At 46.8% G+C, this 19,525-nt stretch overlaps 1 protein-coding gene across 2 annotated transcripts; it reads left to right on the top strand.

Moving 5' to 3' along the window:
• Window positions 1-398: 398 nt before the first annotated feature.
• Window positions 399-16,016, top strand: PLEKHB2 (pleckstrin homology domain containing B2). 2 transcript variants are annotated; one of them, XM_026795797.2, is made up of 8 exons: window positions 399-639; window positions 4,014-4,061; window positions 4,675-4,827; window positions 5,635-5,737; window positions 6,626-6,665; window positions 8,771-8,860; window positions 9,969-10,080; window positions 12,060-16,016. In XM_026795797.2, the coding sequence occupies exons 2-8, from the start codon at window positions 4,025-4,027 to the stop codon at window positions 12,194-12,196; spliced, it is 672 nt and encodes a 223-aa protein (XP_026651598.1). In that variant the 5' UTR covers window positions 399-639; window positions 4,014-4,024; the 3' UTR covers window positions 12,197-16,016. The 2 variants fall into 2 exon arrangements, with proteins under 2 accessions (XP_026651598.1, XP_005491033.1); XM_005490976.4 differs by lacking the exon at window positions 399-639 and adding an exon at window positions 721-841.
• Window positions 16,017-19,525: the final 3,509 nt, after the last annotated feature.

Below are 19,525 nucleotides of genomic sequence, written 5' to 3'. Positions count from 1 at the left end.
GGGCCCACAATGTTTAGGCCCTTTAGGCCTTGTACATAGCCTAGGATTTTGTGCTCTACTAGCATGAGGAAGGCTACTGCAATGAAGATTGGGAGGGCATTGGAGAGGGCTATGATGAGGTTGATTAAAACTATATTTAACACACTACTTAAGAAAATTAACACAGCATAACTTTCTAACATAACACATATAATATTCATTTTAATATTTGCAAAAAGCCAGTCATAAAATACACATTTTTCGCACAGAGTAACCATCTCACACATTTTGCGTTAGCAATGGAAACACATTTTGAACGCTGGAGTCAATCAGGCGCTGGCACGGCGCACGGCCCGTGGGTGCCGGCGTGCCGGCGTGCGGGCAGAGCTGCGGCCAGGCCCGGCTGTGCCGCTGCCTTATGTAACCGGTCCCAGGGCAGCCCGCCTCTGCCGGGCCCCGCTGCTGAGGGACTGCCTGAACAGAGCGCCTGCCGCTCTCTGTGAGATCACGCTGTGGAGGAAAAGGAAAAGCCGGTGGAAAGAACGCTTAGTGCCGTGAGGCCGCCCCTGTGCCAGCCGCCGGCCCGGGCAGAGGCGATGGATTTAAAGCGCCGGCAAAGCGCGTGTGGCGGCGGCCAGGGGAAGGCATTAACGGGACGGGGTCAGTGTCAGGTTCAGCCGTCCACAGGGGACCGAGCGGAGCCGAGCCGAGCCGTGCCGTGCCGTGCCGTGCCGGGCGCGCTCCCCGCGGCTCCGTGCGGGCCGGGCGGTGTGGCGCGGCTGACGTCAGGCGGGGCTGGCGCTGCCCGCGGGCGGAGCGGGGCCGGCGGCGGGCGGCGGGCGGCGGGCGCGGGGAGCGGCAGGTACGGCCGGGCCGGGCTGGGGCAGGGCCGGCGGGGAGGGGGCCAAGGGGGCCGGCTCCGGGGGCGGCCTGACCATCGCCAGCCCCGCCAAGGTCAGCGGGGCGCGGACCCGGCCGGGAGCGGTGCCCGGACTCGGCTGTCGGCGGCGGGGAGGGCCAGACGCGGCTGTCGGGGCAGCCCAGGCCGCGCCAGCCCAGGCCGCTCCCCGGCGGGCAGAGGCGCGGAGGGCCGGGGCCGCCCTGGGGCTGTCCCGGGGGAGCGAGCACCGCCGGGCAGGGCTGGGACGGAGCCGCGGCTCCGGGAACTGGCTCAGAGAGCACAGACAGCGCCGCGGAAAGGGCCTGCGCAGCTGGGCCGCAGCCAGGCAGCTCCAGGAATAGAAAAGTTGCGCTGTGGGGAGCGGGAGGGGCCGGGCAGGGTTACGCTTGAGCACTGCGCTTCCTGTGCTCTGCCCCAGTAGCGAGGGTGAAGGACCCCGGGCCGTGTGTGGGCGCTGCTGCTCACCGCCCGCTCTGCTCGGGGCTGCCGCTCTGTCCCGGCCCTCCCGGCGACACGGGCCCGCTGCTAGCTCAGCTAGGGACTACGGGCTACACTGTTTTATTTTAAAGGGTGTTTTACCGGGAAAGGGACTGGAACAGACTGTTGGATATTCCACGTCATATTCCGTGCAGAAAACCGCTGTTCCAGGGAGCAGAAAGGAATTGTCCCACTCCTTTGCTGCATCTACTCCTAATTCAAGTTCAGTTTAGAATGCTACTGTTCTTAGATTTCAGTCACCAAAACACTTTTATTCATATTGGTAATTTTTTATAAATAACTTATTAATAAATTTATCGATTTTATTTTTATTATTAATTTATCTTTGGTTAAATCCCATTTTTCCTGTTGATGGCACTGGGCTGGTTTAACAAGCAAATACTATTCACATGCAGCTGATCTTGCTAGGCTCTCTTCTAGCTCTGCAAATACACTTTTAAACATCATGTAGGAGGACTGTGAATACTGTAGAGGACTTCAAATGAGCCCTTGTGCTTAAAAAGGACCAGGAAGAATATCTAATTGTTTTTGCACCTCCTACTTTAAGTGCTGACAGATTTTTCTGTGTGATTCCTTGCTCTCTTTCCAGAGCTGAAGTTTTGGGCACTTAAACTCTGAACTGGGAAAGAGTATTTGCTGCTTTGGAGGTTACATGCAAGGTGCTCTACAGCTGCTGAAGCCCCATTTGCTCTTGTAGCTTTGACAGCTCTGAAACATTCTGAATGTGAGACTTTGTGCACTGTTCTGCAATCACAGGCAAAACTCAATTTGTCAAGAGAGAGGTTTTCTTCTTTGGTTCTTCCCCTTTTTGTGTCTGAGTTAAATCTAATTATGCTATTGTGTAAGAGAGTTGGTTTAAAGGTAGCAACAACATTCCGTGGCCTAGCCTAACACTTGCAGCAGAACTGAAGTTCATGCAAATTCTTTTCTGGCTTGTAGACTAGAAAATTCTTTTCTGAATGTAGACACCATTCAGAAATAGTGATTTCACCTTATTGGGCAAACTGGAAGACATGCAAACACCATTAGAGACACTCATTGCTGTGAAAATGAAGAGCAAGTAGACTGTTTGCTTGTAAAGGAGAATCAAGGGGAGAGAAGCCTGAGTTGGGGTGGTGGCAGAATGAGCCTGAGGTCCTTTGTACTGCTTTGTTACTTTGGGAGAATTAACTGGCCTCTATTTCTGGAGCTCTCTCTGTATAGGGGTGACAAGATCATGCTCAGACCCCAGAGCAGGACAGGAGTCTGACACTCCCCTTCAGAAGTGGGCTCTCCGCAGAATCTTTCTTTTCCCAGCAAGCTGGTACAAAAGACAAGAATAAGAGGTTTATTCTGGAGTTCAGACTTTACCTGCAGGTGGTTCTCACCATCATATCCAAGCCTGTGCAGGATGTGGCATTCCTTAAATATGAAATCCTGATGGTTATAATCTTGTATGCTACAGTATTTGCCCAGTAGTCTGAAAAGGACACAGCTACAAGTAATATCCATTAGGTCAGGAAACAGACGGATCCTTAGTAACTTCATATTTTGCTAGAAGATTACAAAACTCTTCTTTTTCTCTCTTCTCCTCAGCTTTAAGCACATTCTTCTGAGGTTTGTCTGTTTACCAAATCTACTATGCCACCTTTCACTCCCTCATGCCCCCTCCCTTTATGCTGCCACAAGTAGAATTATTTGTTCTTTGTTAGGTTTCAGTATTGTTTCTGTCTCTTATATCTGTCTCTCTTACAGCCCTCACAAATAATTTCTAAAAAGCAGCCTTCTCAGGGGAAGCTTAAAATGCTTCTGTTCTTCCTTTTCTAGTTCAATTGCATCTGGACAGTTGAGTTTTTATAATCTCTTTTAAAACAATAATCAGAACACCATTAGGCTGTAAAATAAAACCTCATTTTCCAATACATGCCATGTTTGATGTCTTTTTTCAGCATGCTCATAAACCAGAATGCAGTGGCCGGGTACTTAATGTCACGTGTGATGGCTTGAATTTAACACAGAGTCCTTGCCATGCTATTTCAAGCTTCATTTAAAAGCTGAGGAGAACTGAAAATCTTACTTTATGGGCTCATCTTTTACTTACTTTAATTCGTAGAGTGAGCTAGTGATGATTTGAAAGAAATACAAGTCATAAAAACAGCTTTCTCCTTCCTGTTTAAGATTAAACTGTTTCAGCTTTTGTTTTGACTGGACTTTGAGCCAGTGGATGAAAAACACAGAAGAGGAAGTACAGAAAAAAAAAAAGAGCGTCAGGTAGAAGTGCTTGGTAACTTGAGACTGCAGAATACAGGATGTACACGTATGCAGAGAGGACTTTAAAGGAACTGCTGGTGAGTCAGGAAGCAGTCATTGCAGTCTGTCTCTTCCCCATTTTCTAAGAGCAGCAGCAGGAGGGTTTTGTTAGCCAGTTAAACACCAAGGTGGTCTCTGATGGTCACGCTGGATCACAGCAGTTGCACCTTTGTTACGTCCTACAGCACTAGTTGTGCTTACTGAGTATCTTCAGCTGGGATCTGCTGCATCTCTGCTACGTGAGCAGCTCTAATAGATGGTATTGAGATGACTGTTTTTAATGTGTTATTGTGGAATACTGACAATTGCTTTTCTCCCCCTTGCCCCTTCCTCTCCTGCCCACTAGATTAAGCAGCAATGGCATTTGTGAAGAGCGGATGGCTGCTCCGGCAAAGTAAGTCACGGATCTTTCTCTTCCTTCTCTCCCTGTTCACTTGGATTTCTTCAGAAAACATCAGAGCAGCTGATGTTGGAGTAATTCCCAGGTTTTCTTAAAACAAGAAATTCTGTGGGATTTTTTTGTTGGGTTTTTTCCTTTTTACTTCAAGGACACGTCACATAATGACGTGTCATGACGGCATTCCCACATGACCTTTGGGTGCTCCAGTGGGAAACAGGATATAAATATATCTGAGGTGTCTGGCTGGCATTCAGCTTCAGATGCTGCTCTGTAATTAGTGCTGTGTAAGTGGGGACTTGGAAACATTACCTGACACCTCGGCTTAGTGTCTTTCTATTAATCATGCCCTCTGCTCATTCCTGCAGCAAGTTAGAACACAAGCATTAGGTTATGCACTTAAAATCAGTTTTGCTTTGAATTCTAGGTAAAATATGGCACCCAATTCGCTAAAGTTCCCATGTGGGGATGTTGTAATACAGGATTTTGCTTGGCACTTTGGAATGTTGTTTGGGGCAACTGTGAAGGATTTCTTGGTTTGTTTTTATTAACTTTGGGACAGAAATACTTCCCAATATGTGCCCTCAAAAATGACTGTGTGATTTTTAAGGTACTATTTTACGGCGTTGGAAGAAGAACTGGTTTGATCTGTGGTCTGATGGCCGCTTGATATTCTATGATGATCAAAGTCGCCGTGATCTGGAAGATAAAATCCACATGAGAATCCACTGCATCAACCTCAGAGTGGGGAATGAATGTCGAGGTAATAATGAAACCTTCAGGATTTGTGTGTCCAGAGATTCTTCACAAGTTCAGTGCCTGCCCAGCACACCACACACAGCACTACTGCAGATGTAAACGTGTCCAAAGTGTGTGCAACTTCACTGGTCTTGAATCCGCCATTTCCAAAAAACCTCAACCCCACCAACTCCTAAATTGCTTTGGAGATATCCAGGGTGTGGTATCACCATGCGATAGGTTAGGTTAGGGTTTGATACTTCCTGTTAAAACTCAGGGAGGGCAGTGTTCCATGCATGCAGGAGGATGGGATGTTCCCAGGGCTGTGTGTCTGATACAGAGCTTTCCTGGTGTAACCACAGTGCTGCTGGACAGAGAGGCAGGGCTGGAAATGGGAAACCTCAGCAGGGCTGTGTGTCTGATACAGAGCGGTCCTGGTGTAACCACAGTGCTGGATGGACAGAGAGGCACAGCTAGAAATGAGAAACCTCAGCAGATGTTTTTCCTAAGTTCACTTCTGGCATTTGTTAGTGCTGACTTGGTGCTGACACAAGGGAAAGACACAAGTGCTGCACACTACCATTGCTAAGTGCAGATTGGTTCTGCTGTGAGACACTTGCATTTTGTAGGGAAGGTGTTCAGAGCTGCTTACTTTCAGGACACTGAGGAGTAAGAACAGGTTATTTCCTTCTGGGGCTTTGACGCCACGGAAGGCAGCTACAACTGGCCCTAGTTTATTTTGTCCAGACTTGCTTAAACTGACTTCTTTCTTGTCCATGTGCTCATGTAGTGTTGTTTACACTCATAACTCATGTCTGTTTCTCTCACTCAGATTTCCAGCCTCCAGAGGGGAAGCACAGAGACTGCTTACTGCAGATTGTTTGCCGTGATGGGAAGACAGTCAACCTCTGTGCAGAGAGTGCAGATGACTGCCTGTAAGACAGCCAGAGAACAATGCTTTTGCTGCTTCTCCCTCTTTTATCCCTCTCCCTAGTTATTTTCCTCCCTTCTAACTTTCAGGGATATATTTTAAGAATGTTTTCAAGCAAATGAAAGCAAGTTTTCAGTGACAAAAAACCCAGTATCTCTCCTAGAAGTTTCTAGCTCATGCAAACTAACTGCAAGTTAAGTCACTGAAAACACTGAAGGGTGAGGAGGAGTAGAAGAATCTGATTAATATGATCAATACAAGACTTGTTAAACAGATTTTTTTATACTTTTGCCATTCTTCAAAAGCATGTGATGTAGCATTAGCCCAGGGACACGCCAGTAGCAATAGGAGGAATATTCCACTATTGTGAGCTCTCAGCTGAGCTGGGCTGTATAGAATTAGATAACTCCTGTAATCACTGTTTGGCAAGAAGTGTGTTCCATGGAGTGTGCTCCCAGCCCTGGGGCAGGGCAGGAGCTGGGTGAGGTGTTCCTGCCTCCTGGGAACAGCAGCAGCAGCAGCAAGGCCCCTGCTCTAACCAGCACAGATGAGCTGTTCTTCTGGGGTGCATCCCTTCCCATTACCTCATCCTGAGCATGACTGCATGTTCCCTACCTGTTGTGCTTGCAGCAAGGACCTCCAAAACTGCATCCATTCCTCCTCTTTTTCCTCCTTGTTCTTTCTCAGCTCTGCAAAGAAATTATTTCTGAGTCTTGGTGTAACAATTTTGTGCATTTATTTGAGTGTCTCATTAGGCTTCGACACATGCAGTACCTAAAACTCTGCTCCTGCAGTACCTCTAGTTGCTAACCTGTTTGTTTGATTGACCTGAAAGAAAAAGGTGGCATTAATTTTTGTCAGTGTTCCACTAACCAATGGGGTTTTTTTTCAGGGCATGGAAAATTGCTCTCCAGGATGCCAGAACAAACACAGTGAGTGTCCTACTAGACTTTATAGTGATGGAGAAGCAGCACATCAGTGTTCTGTGTGGTCCAGCAATTGAGTTCTGAAATCATCTCCCATCCTTCTCTGCTAGAAAAGAACAGGGTTATGAGCACGATAGTAAAGCTTGTGGGTGGGGAGAAGAATGATTCTCTGGATCACAAACACATCCTGCAGCCAAGTCCAGGCAAATACATGCTGTGTGGAAAATAATTATTTTAAGGAATGACTTCTCTGGGTGGAAGTGAATGTTTGGAAAGCTGGTCTGTGGGCACTGAGGCTGTGGGCAACAAGCAAATCTTCTGCAACCAGCAAAAATGAACTTTTCACTCCTAGTGTTTGTTGCCTCCCAGGTGGGTGCAGTGCTAAAGGAAGCTTACTACACAGCAGCTGTTTGTTAATGTAGATCCATCCCACTGTGGATGCTTCTTGGCAGAGACATGGGGAAGAGTGAGATGCTTGGAGGGGACTTCAGGCATGCTGAGGAGGAGTGGATTACCTCAGCACTTTCTGCAATTTGTTTTTCCTTTAGACTTCCAGAGTACTCTGCAGCACTAGCTTTCCTTGGATGACTAGGCTGAACCAACCCAGGGGAAATGCTGTGTTTTGTAGAAGCTTATCTCAGTTTCTGATGGGTCACATTAACATTGCCACTGTACTGGGGCATCTGTCAGATGCTATAACTTAGATTTGTAGACACCCAAAGCAAACACTTGTCATGGCAAAACTACCCCAGACACGACTGCCTCTGACTGCAGCCATGCTACACTGCCTGTGGCCTTAAATGAGAAGTGAGGGATTTGTCCTCATGCAGGGGACACAACACTCATGCTCTGTCTGCTCTAGTTTTAGAGAATTTATCCCACCTGTGTGTGAGATGGTGGCTCCTGGTTTCAGGAAATGGGAGCTGCTGTTCTCATGCCTCTGACACTGCTGCCAGCCCTGATAGATGGCTCAGAACGTGGCAGTGCTGACCTTGGTCAGCCAAGGCAGACCCCAAGGCTACTCAAAGTAGAGCAGGTAGCCCTCTACACAAGTAGATACATAAATTCACATCTTCCAAAGCAATTAAAGGTGTCCAAGACTTGGACTAACTGGGAAGTGGATTTGAGTCTGTAGGTGTGTGACACACTTTTCAAAAATTCAAAGTATCCAGCAGTGCCTCCTAATTTCCCTGGAATAGTGGAGTGATCACCTTAGCTTTGAGAACTGCATAATTTACAGGAGTTTGCAGGCTTCTGCATGGCTTGTACAGAGATCCCTGTGGCAGGCCAGAACACATTTACTGCTAACATCTGAGCAGATTTCTCAGGTGATGGAAATACCACTTCATATAGTATTTTAACAGTGTTTCAAGCAGTCCTTAGAATCTTCACCATGAATGTGACTTGGGATATAACCATATCATGTCCTCAAATGCCATTTCATCAGTCCAAGAGACAATACAACATTTGCTGTTGATTTACTAAAATGTTCCCTTGTGAATTAAAGAGTGGAAGCTGGCTTTTGCCTTGGAAAAGGGAATAAGAGCATCACTGTAGATTTTGGAGAGGCAAGAATACAAAGGTAGTGTAAGAAATCCTAATTGTCTTTGAGAACTTATTCTAAATGGACTGAAATGTTACCACCTCTGCCTCAGGTACCACTTTTGGCTACTGCATTTGTTTCCTTTACCTGCTTCTGCAGAACTTGGTGATACAGTAACTCTAGGGTGCCAGGAAGCAACCAGCTTAGTTGTGAAGATTTCTTTATCTGAAGACAGAAAATGAACAGGAGGGTAGTTTCTAAATCTGAGGCTCGGGAATGGTGGGAGGAGCCAGGGTGCTTGCATGTGCACATATGCATGTCCGTGGCACACACACAGGGAAAAATTTGATGGCTCCTTTCTGTGGCTGCTCAGGAATTTGTACTCTCCCAGGTCTAGTCTCTAGGTCCTTTCTTTCTGCAGCCTTTACAAGGAACTCCCTGCTTTCTTAACATGCAGTGTGCCTAAAGGTTACTTTCTCTTTGGGGTCATTAAGTTTTAATCCTTAGTCTGCTCTGTCTGTCTGTCTGTAGGAACAGGTGATAACTGCTCTCTGTTCTTGGTGTTTAGGGCTACGTGGGATCTGATGTGATGTACGATGAGACAGCCATTTCCTCAGCCCCTCCTCCCTACACAGCTTATGCCACACCATCACCTGAGGTAAGAGCTGCAGTCAGGAAGCATCAACAGGAGTGAGGCAGCAGGAGCAGCCTCTTTCAAGCACTCACAAAGTGCTGCATTGCACTCTCACACCCAGCTTTAAAGCTTTTACAGCAGCAGAGAGTAAGGCACTATCAGCCTATTGCTGCTCTTATTTGAGATGGATTTCCTTTGAAAAGGATGAGGCACATTTTGTTGGAAGGTGTATAAAGGGGTGGCTGCTCAGTGAACTTGAAAAATAAAGCTTCTGAGAGAGGGCAGAATTTATTTGGCTGATCTTCAAGTACAGTGGTCATGTAGCTTCTAACATAAGGAGGTGCAACTACACTTTGATGTTGTGCAAGCACTGGAAAGGTGTAAGATCAGGAGTTGTAGAAATGGGCTGTAGTGACTGGAGCTGCCAGTTTTAACACATAAGGATTTTGTTGTACTGAGATGTCACAGCAACACAAGAACTCTAGTTCCTGGATACACAGTTCTTTTGCAGTGAAGGAGCAGCTTTGGGACCAAACCAGGATATGCTGGGCAATTCTGGATGTGCTTAGTGATGTGCAGTAATATGTGAGGGGATAGTTTGGAGCACTATTGTTTGTTGCACTATCTGCTCCAGCCTCTCACTCTTGTTAAAAACGAGTTGTGGTACTGGGAGCTTCCCCTGTGCAGCTTCCTCTTTTGGAGAAAACAAATTCTTCTAAAGCATACAGCTCTAGAGCTTTTGTCCTTAATCTGACATTTGCTTGCAGTGTACTCTCTTGGAGGGCTGGCTGGAGTTTTTGGGATTGGCTGCTGCCTTCCTGGCACTTGTGAGCTCCCCAGAGAGCTGTTGTTGGCGTGAGGGCAGAGAGGAGAGGCTGGCAGGGCTGATGTTCCTGCCTGATGATCCAGGCCCTGCCTCTGCCATTGCCTGTTGAGGAAAGGAAGAGAGCAGATGCTGCTTAGGAGTGCCCTCTTTTTCAAGCAGCTGTTCTGAATCCATTCCAGGGAGTAGATTGGCTGTAGCAGGACAGCCTGGATACTTGGGTGAAAGAAATGAAGGCAGATTGAACAGTGTGCTTGATTGGATCCATAGCAGAGTGTACCTGTGTAACAGCCCTTTTAATTTCCCCAGGTTTATGGCTATGGCTATGATCACTACAATGGTGTGTACCCCCCGGGCCCTCAGATCTTCTATGCCTCCAATGGACAAGCTTATGCTGTGCCCTATCAGTATCCATACCAAGGTAATGAGCACATCCTCACCTTCCCACAGAAGCTACTTGAGTCAGTCCTTCTGGCTTTAGCTCTATTAATCACCATCCTTTACCAGCCACCACTCCTGTACACGGAGAAAGAAACCTGACCTGCAACTGGAACCCAATCCACTCATCACCCTTTCACAACAAAGGGACTGCAGTGAAGTTGGCATTAAGGGATTTAACCTTCCCAATGTGATCTCAGCATAGTTACATTGCTTTATAAACTCCTTCTGAAGCATACAGGACTCTAACTGCAGCATGTTTCCTAAGGAAAGGTATAAGAGCCAGAGGAAGATGGGATTTTGTGATTCAGTACTTCATATTGGGCATTGATGGAGCTTTTTATTCATCTGCTGCTCTTAAACCTAGTTTAATTATTTAAACACAAGTTTCAAAGGTAAATCCATTCCCAGAACAAGGTTGTACCTGGTTCCATCCCTGTATGCTGGAATTGCTGTAAGGCAGCATTTCAGCCATGTGAAATCTCAGGTTTGTGTAGCTTTCAATCTCAAAAACAGGAAGCAAAGAGTAAAATTGTAGGGTGTGCTTTTAATCAGTCACCTTAATTTAGGGTTAGTTTTGCACAAAGCCCCAGTCCTACAGAACTGGGGCTTTAGAGTTTTATGGTAATAAAAATGAGAGAACTAATTGTTCATTATCTGATTCTGCAAACAAGAATCTCTACTGAGAAATTTTTATTTCAGTTTTGAGGGAGATCTTGTTTTCCATTTGACATTTTTCAGATTATTTCACTTGCCTTTTCCATTTTTTTTATTATAAGGGAGGTGCATCAGCCTTTAAAGCTTTTAAAGTTTTCTTCATGTAAGTTACTGAAGTCCTAAGATACAGAGGATACATATTCAAACACAGAGGAATGTGTGTTCTGTGGGTTCTGAAAAGCAGTAGCTTTTTAAAAACCCAAGAACTGTTTTTAAAAACTTCCAGCAGGCCAAACCCAAACAATGCAACATCAAACTCCCCTGAGCAGATTGCAAGTGTGTTCAGATACTGGTTACTGGTTGGGCATAGTAACCAAGGCTCAATGTTTTCCTTCATCAGGGTCACTGCAACTAAACCTTAGGGTTCAGATTCACCACAGCACCTCACTGACCCCTGTACCTGCAGCTCTGCTGCTCCTTCTCTGCAGTGACATAGTCCTGCTCAGGGGGGAGAGTCATGCATTGTTCAGAGTCAGTGAAAGCCTTTCCTGTTGTATTTAGTTGGATTACTTGAGAATCTGTTACAAAACACCATTGTGAGATTTTCAAGAATATTTACTCTCCCTGAAATTTCTGGAAGGAAAACCAGTACTGTTATGTTTGCTTTGCAGCTAGGAGCTGAATCAGAAAAGTGACAGGTGAAGCTGTTACAAGTCTGTTACAGAGCAGGGGTCAGTCAGTGGCTTCTTGAGTCCAAGGGTAATTTCTTGCTACTGGCCAATCTTCATCTGAACAGAAATGTAGCAGCTGTCACCACCCCACAGATCAATCCGGGATGTGAAGGCTGAATTGCAGTAGGCAGTAAATGTATATAACTCATTCACAGTTACAAATGACTGGCCTGAGACCTGTCAAAATTTTTTCAGAGGGAGGGGGTAAGGGGGAAGAACTAAACTATTTGTCTTAACTTCAAGGCTGAATCAATTTTCAGACCCATTTCTTATGTTAAATCCATAAAGTGAATACAATTGCTTGCAGAACAATGTTCACTTTTACATTTGTGATAAATTTTCCTCACAGATACTAAGCTGTTGCAGGGCTAGAAGTGTTTCAGGATTGCCCTTGGATTTAATTAATGTGGAGGCCGAATCCAAAGCAGAACTGTGTTCTACCTGTGCAGTTGACAAAATATTAGTATTCATTTGAAGGAAGAAGGTGAAAGAACAGCCTGTTTTGAAATTGCTGTGTATGATATTAAGATACACATTTCTTCTGCCCTCCTCCCACCAACCTGTTATTTCCTAGGGCCTTATGGGCAGCCCCCTGCAAACCACGTCATCATCCGAGAGCGTTACCGTGACAGCGATGGAGACCTGGCCCTGGGCATGCTGGCTGGAGCAGCAACTGGAATGGCTCTGGGATCACTCTTCTGGGTCTTCTAGATTACCCTTTCCTTATCTCTGTAGTTCCAAACCCCTTTATTGTGTGCAATAATATATTGGCAATGTTGTTTACTGTTAAACTTTGAAAAATGCAATAGTTATTTTTCAGTAGTGACATCTTAATAACTGATTCTTAACTGTCTTAATGAGAGTTTAAAGGCACCATTTAGTTAAGTGGTTGGAAATGGCATGTGCTGCTCTTGAATTCTGGTCTGATGTTCAGAATTTTAAGGATCAATATGAGCACCAGTGTCACGTGGTAGCAGTCACCTGCTTTATGAACAGACTGTTATTGTAAACAGCATAGGAAAAAAGATTGTTTTTTTGGGGAAGGGTCTAAGATCTAATTCAAATAAGAGGTTAATGGGAGTCCTGCATTAGTGTACATATACTACTGGCTTTTAAACATTCCCTGGAAAAACATAGAGCTCAGCAGAGATTCCTTGGCATTAGACAGTCTGCCATGCTTGAGGGGCTTTTTGTTTATTTTCAGACTTGCCTGCAGATGGTAGTGTGCTTTCTTAGGTGCAGCCCTGTACCTGCCTCTCACACCATCCAGGTGAAGTTGTCTCTGAGAATGTATGAGCAAACCACTAGGAAGCAGCAGCACTCCTCAATTCTTTTATTCTCCCAGAAATGTGAATGACCAGTGGCAAGGAAGAGCAGTGTTTGTTGTTCTAGCTCCCTCTCTTTATGCTGGATGACTCTTGTGTGGTCAGATGGAAGATCTTTAGCTTTGCAGGTGTCTGCAGAGCAGCAGCCTCAGACACTGCAGCAGCTGCATTGGTAGGAGCCAGCCATTGTCTCTGCTCCTCACTGCCCTGGCTCTGCAGAGGCTGCAGGAGGAGAAGGAATTGAGCAGCTCTTGCTCTGTTGGGCCTGCCAGCCCCTCTGCAGCAGGAACAGGAGGAGAGACAAGCAACTGCAGCAGACCTTGCACACAGGCACTGTGATATCAGCTGCCTTGCCAGGGCTGGGATAAGATGGTTTGCTGAACCAGGTTTCTTATTTGCAACTAATTTTGAGCACAGCTGAGCCTGAGTTTGTTGTATGTACAATTCCCCCTCACATTCAGCAGGTCTCCTCTTCCCTCCATGACTTGTTGAGAAAAACACTCCAAGGAACCTGTCTGGCTTTGCTTGTATGTGTGGTTTCTCTAGAGTGTGCTGTCCCCTGGAGTGCAGCTGTTTTGTGTGTTACATGGCCTGTTCTAATCCATGCTGAGCTGTGCTTGGCAGAGAAAGAAAGCCCTGAAGAAATGCATGGGCTTTCTTGTTCAGGTAAATGAGGCAGAGTGCCTGAGTTGAGTTCTTATAGTAAGAGGACTTATTTTTATACTTCCACTCTTAAATTCCTGTATTTGCATACTGTTTTAATGTTAAGTCTTACTTATGCTTCCATTTAGAAGAAGGTTAATTTCCTTATGGTTCACAGGGTTTCATGTCAGGAAAGATGAAAATAGATGAGAACTTGCACCTCTATAAATTTAGCTGAAGTCCCAATCTTCTCCATTCCATCCTAAAATTCTCTTGGCTCTTCCCTACTTATTTAAGCAATAGAGGTCCTGGACAAGTTTGGGTGGCAGCCAGGGGAAGCACTAGGCTTTCATGAGCCTTAGGACTAACTCAAGCAAGTGGAATCACTGGAGTTAACAGACAGATGTCATTGTGGCTGCTTTACCAAGAGTGGCCTAATCCAGGGAAGGTAAACTGCCTTCAGGAGGCTGGCTCTGAGCTGTGCACCAGTGTGCAACATGTCCTTTCACAGGTTAACACAAGCTGCACGTGTTCAGCCAGTCAGGTGGACTGAAAGGACATTCTGGAAGTGCAAAAGGGGACTAAAGTGAGAGTTTCCTATTGCTAATCCAAACCAAAAGAAATTGCAGTACACTACTGAAGCTCTCTTAGAGACCTTGAGGTCAGAAAGGGATGGAATGTAAGTGGACAAACATGTCTGCCCTTTTAAAAAGCCCTTTAAGAGGTGAGTTTGATTACAGGTCTGTGCTGCTGTTTGGTTTGTGCTTTGCAATAGTGCGTTCTGCAGAATGACTCCATCTCCTCCTCTTTGTGATTCTTAACTTGTAAGGAGTAGGGGAGAATAAAACCACTGGGCATCATATGATTTTCTGAATTTCCTAATGACTGGGAAAGGATAACAAAAAGTGAATCAGCTGGGTTTTTTGTTTTGGTTTGGGCTTTTTTTTTTCAGAAGGACTGTTAGTCACAGCAGGGGAACATGTCTTTTGTGTTTTCAGGAGATAACTCTGTCTAGGTCCCTAGTTTCTTCAAGTGAAGTATATAAAATAAAAATTGTTGATTGCAAAACATTCCTGGGTTGAAATTCAAAAGAAATTATATTTTTAAAAGTTCAATTTGAAGTAATTCTCCATTAAGAAAATAACCTTACACTTCTCAATGGAAAAACACACTTGAAATTGAAGCCAAAGATTGTAGTTTCAGCTTGGAAACAATAGGCTGCTTTTGTACAAAAATCGTGAAGTATTTTCTATCTCAGAAGCACAGGCATTTAGAACCAGGAAAGCAAGTGTACAGACTTGTGCTAGAGCATGAAATCACGAGCACAGTTATCTCCCTGCAGGTGCTTGTAGCCTTTCTGATCTCACTGCAGAGACAGAAGTGGCAACATCCTGGTGCACAAAGCAGCAGCAGGGGGATTGCCACCTGGTTGTTGAAGCTCAGGCTTGCTTCCTGAATTCATGCCCGTGTCTCCTGTTGCTCAGAACAGGGCAGAGCTTTGGTAGATGCACAGCAATGTCTGGCTGGATGCACAGCTGTGACTCAATAGCCTTTCTCTGCACTTCATGCATCTGCTGTGAGCTGAAGGAGATGGGGCTTGGAGGGACAGCCATGCCAGGTTCTGCAGACCACTGATACCACAGTGATGGGAAGAGGCAGCAGGGGGGGCAAGAGAATTTTCCAAGCAGATTGAAATGATTCTGAATGGTGCTATTCATGACTATAATTCCAGTTATTTTTGCATAGTACTCAAGCACACATTCCTGCTTTGGGCCCAACACTTGAGCCCCCTAAAGCTCTGGGAGGTACACAAGTACCACAGTGGCACTGTTTTTGTGGAGTGTACACTGCCAGGGAGGGATAAATCTGTTGTACAGCAGTGCCAGTCTGTTCAGAATTGAGGCGGTCATGACTCCAGATGTTCATCTGGGACTTGTTACTTTTGGGCTCACAGTTATGGACAGCTGGACAGAGCCAGGCTTCCTGAGAGCGGGGTGGGAATGCTCAGCTCTCTGAGAAGTCTGACCACATTAAAGAGGTCAAGCAGGGTTATTCTTAGTTCCATGTGAGAACAGAGCTGTTGGCTCCTTTTGCATGAATTTGAGGGAGAGCCAGTCTCTTCCAGTGAGTGGTAAAGGTTTATGGACTAGGCAGGAGGTGTGGGCAGAGTCTCTGTACAGAACGACTGCACTGACTGCCAGCAAACACACACCTCCCCCAGTGCTGAAGCACATTCTGAGCAGTGTCCAGATGGAGCTACCCTGCATGTCATCCAACCCTGGCTTACTTTGTTCTTCAGTGAAGAATCAGTAGGTGATGGAACCAGCTGTGCAAGTGGAGGGGAGGAGAAAATTCACACCCATGTTCTCAGATGTGTTTGTGCTTTTCCTCCTCAGCATAGGACTGTGTAAGTCATGGAGGGTAGCATGCAACAGGTTTCCCCTCCAGAACCTTTATGTTCTTGTGCCCTCCCTGTCTTTACTGCAGCTTTTACTGTATGTCCTCATTCTCATTATTAATTTATAGCAAAAGAACCATAGCAATAAAAGTCATATTTAGTGTAATTATTTTGTCTTGACATGTTTACTAGCCTTTATTCAACACTTCTCATTTAGTTGGAGTGCAGACAGCTCAGGCTGACGTACCTTGGGCATCTCAGTTACCATTTAATAAGCATGATGTAAGGTCTGGGAAATCAGCAAAGTAACTCCACTAACACCACTATACCAAGATTAGAATTAAGACCTATTTCTTTCTAATGGAGTTGAAGGCTTTGACTCAGAAATGTTTAATCTTGGATATATGCAACACTGATCCAGATTTACCATTTGACATTGTGTTATCAACAGATTTGTACTGTTTAGTGTTACACTAAGCTGCTTGGAGCACAGATGTTGCTCTAGGCAAAATGCTACTGGTTGCTGTATTGGTATTTCCTGCTTATGAATTGCTTCACAGCAGTTGGGTACAATCAATAACTTTGCTTTGACAAAGACACTAAATGACCACAGCTAGCTCTGCCTCCTAAAGGCAGACAAGCTTGCATGTTTGCAGGGAATTAAACTTCTAGTTTGAAGGAGCACAGTACATTTTGTAAAACAGTATCCCTGCTTTGTGCACATTTTGTTTTTACTGCTGAGGGATGGTGGGTTTTTAGCCTCCAAACTGGGGACGGAATGAAAACAAAACTGCTATTTCAACCCATCAGCTAATGCCAGAGTATGCAGTGCTTTTCTCCACAGCACGCTATGTTGACTGTGCCTGCTGTGTCAGTCAGCAGTTCCATATGATGGATTTACTAGCACATCATGTATACCTAACCCTACCTACCCAAGCCCACTTGCACTGAAATTCTCTGCACCAGAACAATTAGGGAATTAACTGTGCAAGGCTTAGCGGCTCCACACCTTCCTGAGCTTCCAACAGCTTAGAGAATGGGCTTTGCCTCTGCTGCTGCATTCCCTCTCCTCTTTGTGGTTGCAAAAAGCAACTTCCATAATTAACTTGGGTTGTATTCCTAAAAGTACCTGCATTTGTCCCTCTCTCCTGTTGCAGTTCTGTTGCACTGCACTGCAGTGAGCTCAGTGTTCCCTGAATTTCAGTGGAGCTGAGTGTCCCCCAACCCTGTATGCTGTCAGCAGTCACTACTCACAAACCAGAACTGGTCCCAGCTGGCTGGCACAGACCCAGCTGGTTTGGAGCCTCCCAGGTGCCACAGAGCATCTCACTGAGTTTTGGAGTTTTTGAGGCATCTCTGAAAGACTCCAGGACTCACAGGGCACATAAAAACTCCAGTGTGTCTGCATTAATAATTTCAAGTTTAAGAGCCATGTGATGATTTTTAAGGTGCAGGTTGGGAAAGTTTCAGACCAGCAATGCTGGGCTTAACCTGACTGACTATGGTGAATGCAATACTGATTGTACCCAATCCTCCATGTACTTTATGTACCAAGATCAGCCATGCATTTTGCAAAGTATTACAGGTAAAATCAAAAATAGTGACCCCTGATAAGCTCCCTGATCTTGCTAGGGCCAGGTGCATAGGGGCTGAGGTGATCTTACCCCAAGCAGCAGCTGCATCTCCTGCCATCCATCAGCTGTGCCCCTGGATGCTGCCAACTGGGGAGACCACAGCCACCTCCCAGGCTTGGAGGCCAGCAGAAAGTCCTGTACCTAACTGAGCCCACCCTTCCTGAGCTCATGGATGACACCAAGCTGGTTAGGACTGTTGATCTGCTGGAGGGCAGGAAGGCTCTGCAGAGGGATCTGGACAGGTTAGATCCATCGACTGAGGCCAGCTGTATGAGGTTCAGTAAGGTGAAGTGCCAAGTTCTGCTCTTACCCCCTGCAGCACTACAGGCTGAGGACAGAGAGGCCGGAGAGTGGCCTGGAGGAAAAGGCCCTGAGGGTGCTGATCAACAGTGGCTGAACATGAGCACAGGTGTGCCCAGGTGTGGCCAAGAAGGCCAAAGGCACCTGGCCTGTGTCAGCAATGGTGTGGGCACGATTGTCCCCTGTACTCATCAGTGAAGAGGTGACACTTCATGTACTATGTCCCATTCTGGGCCCATCAATTCAGGAAGGACATTGAGGGGCTGGAACCAGTCCAGAGAGGGGAATGGAGCTGGGGAAGGGGCTGGAGCACAAGTCCTGTGAGGAGCAGCTGAAGGAGCTGGGGGTGTTTAGCCTGGAAAAAAGGAGGCTCAGGAGGGACCTTATGGCTCTTTATGAGGTTGTGGCCAGATGGGGGCTGGCCCTGCTCTCAGGGAACAAGGGACAGGATGAGAGAACATCTCCTTAAGCTGTGCTGGAGGTTCAGATTGGACATTAGGAGGAATGTTTTTCCAGAAAGGGTGATTAGCCATTGGAACGGGTTTCGCAGGGAGGCGGCGGAGAGCCGGTCCCGGGCTGTGTGAGGGCAGCCAGCCTCGGAGGCGGCTCCGCCGGCCGCGCTCCCTTCACGCGGCTCCGCCCGTAGATGGCGCCGCGGCCGCGGCGATGGCGGCGCTGGGCCCGCCGAGGCTCCGCAACGGGGACGGGCACGGGCAGCACAACCTGCGGGGATGCGCAGCCTTCCCGAGCAGCCTGCTGATCAAAAGCAGTTTTTCATGGGAATGCTGAGGCACACGAGTGTAATGAAAGGCATTTCCATGCCAGATTTCCATGCTCAAATTCCTAGCTGCTTCAGCTGAAGAGCTGTTGATGATGAAGTGACGGCGTTTTTCTCGTGCTGGAGGTGAAGGGGTATTTGGGCTGTCCTGCCTGTTCTGCCAGGCCAGCAGATGACAGCTCCGAGCTTGGGCAGCCTCCAGGCTCGGAGCCCCCAAGAGCAGCCCCCAAACAGGAGCAGCCCCAAAAATTAGGAGAACCCCCCCAAAAACCAGAAGCAGCCCCCCCAAAAACAGGAGCAGCCCCCAAGCAAACAGGAGCAACCCTCAAAGAAACAGGAGCAGCCCCCAAGCAAAAAGGAGCAGCCCGCAAAAAGGAGCAGCCTTCAAAGAAACAGGAGCAGCCCCAAAAAACAGGACCAGCCCCCAAACAGGAGCAGCCCTCCAAAAGGAATAGCTCCCAAACAAACAGGAGCAGTCCTCAAACAGAAGCAGCCCCCCAAAAAAACCAAGAGCACCCTCCAAACAAACAGGAGCAGCCCCAAAAAATCAGGAACAGCCCCCAAACAGTAACAGCTCCAAACAGGAGCAGCCCCCAAACAAACAAGAGCAGCCCCAAAAAAAACAGGAGCAGCCCCAAACAGGAGCAACCCTCAAACTAGAGCAGCCCCCAAACAGGAGCAGCCCCAAGAAAAACAGGAGCCAGCCCCCAAACAGTAATAGCCCCAAACAGGAGCAGCCCTCAGACAAACAGAAGCAGCCCTCAAAGTAACAGGAGCAGCACCCCCCCCCCAAAACAAGAGCAGCCCAAAAAAAACCAGGAGCAGCCCCCCAAAAGGAACAGCCCCCAAACAAACAGGAGCAGTCCCCAAACAGAAGCAGCCCCCCAAAAAACCAGGAGCGCCCCCCAAACAAACAGGAGCAGCCCCCAAAAAACAGAACAGCCCCCAAACAAACAGGAGCAG

Source organism: Zonotrichia albicollis, chromosome 9, assembly GCF_047830755.1.
Source record: "Zonotrichia albicollis isolate bZonAlb1 chromosome 9, bZonAlb1.hap1, whole genome shotgun sequence".
Classification (NCBI taxonomy): domain Eukaryota; kingdom Metazoa; phylum Chordata; class Aves; order Passeriformes; family Passerellidae; genus Zonotrichia; species Zonotrichia albicollis.
Note: the sequence above shows the minus strand (reverse complement) of the source record. Positions and strands in the feature narration are given on the sequence as shown.

Bases quoted from the DNA above. Each gene is read 5' to 3' on its own strand.
- PLEKHB2 (XM_026795797.2), top strand. From the start codon at position 4,025: ATGGCATTTGTGAAGAGCGGATGGCTGCTCCGGCAAA. The intron at 8,861-9,968 runs GTAAGAGCTGCA...TAATTTCCCCAG, and splicing joins ATGCCACACCATCACCTGAG to GTTTATGGCTATGGCTATGA. The intron at 10,081-12,059 runs GTAATGAGCACA...GTTATTTCCTAG, and splicing joins CTATCAGTATCCATACCAAG to GGCCTTATGGGCAGCCCCCT.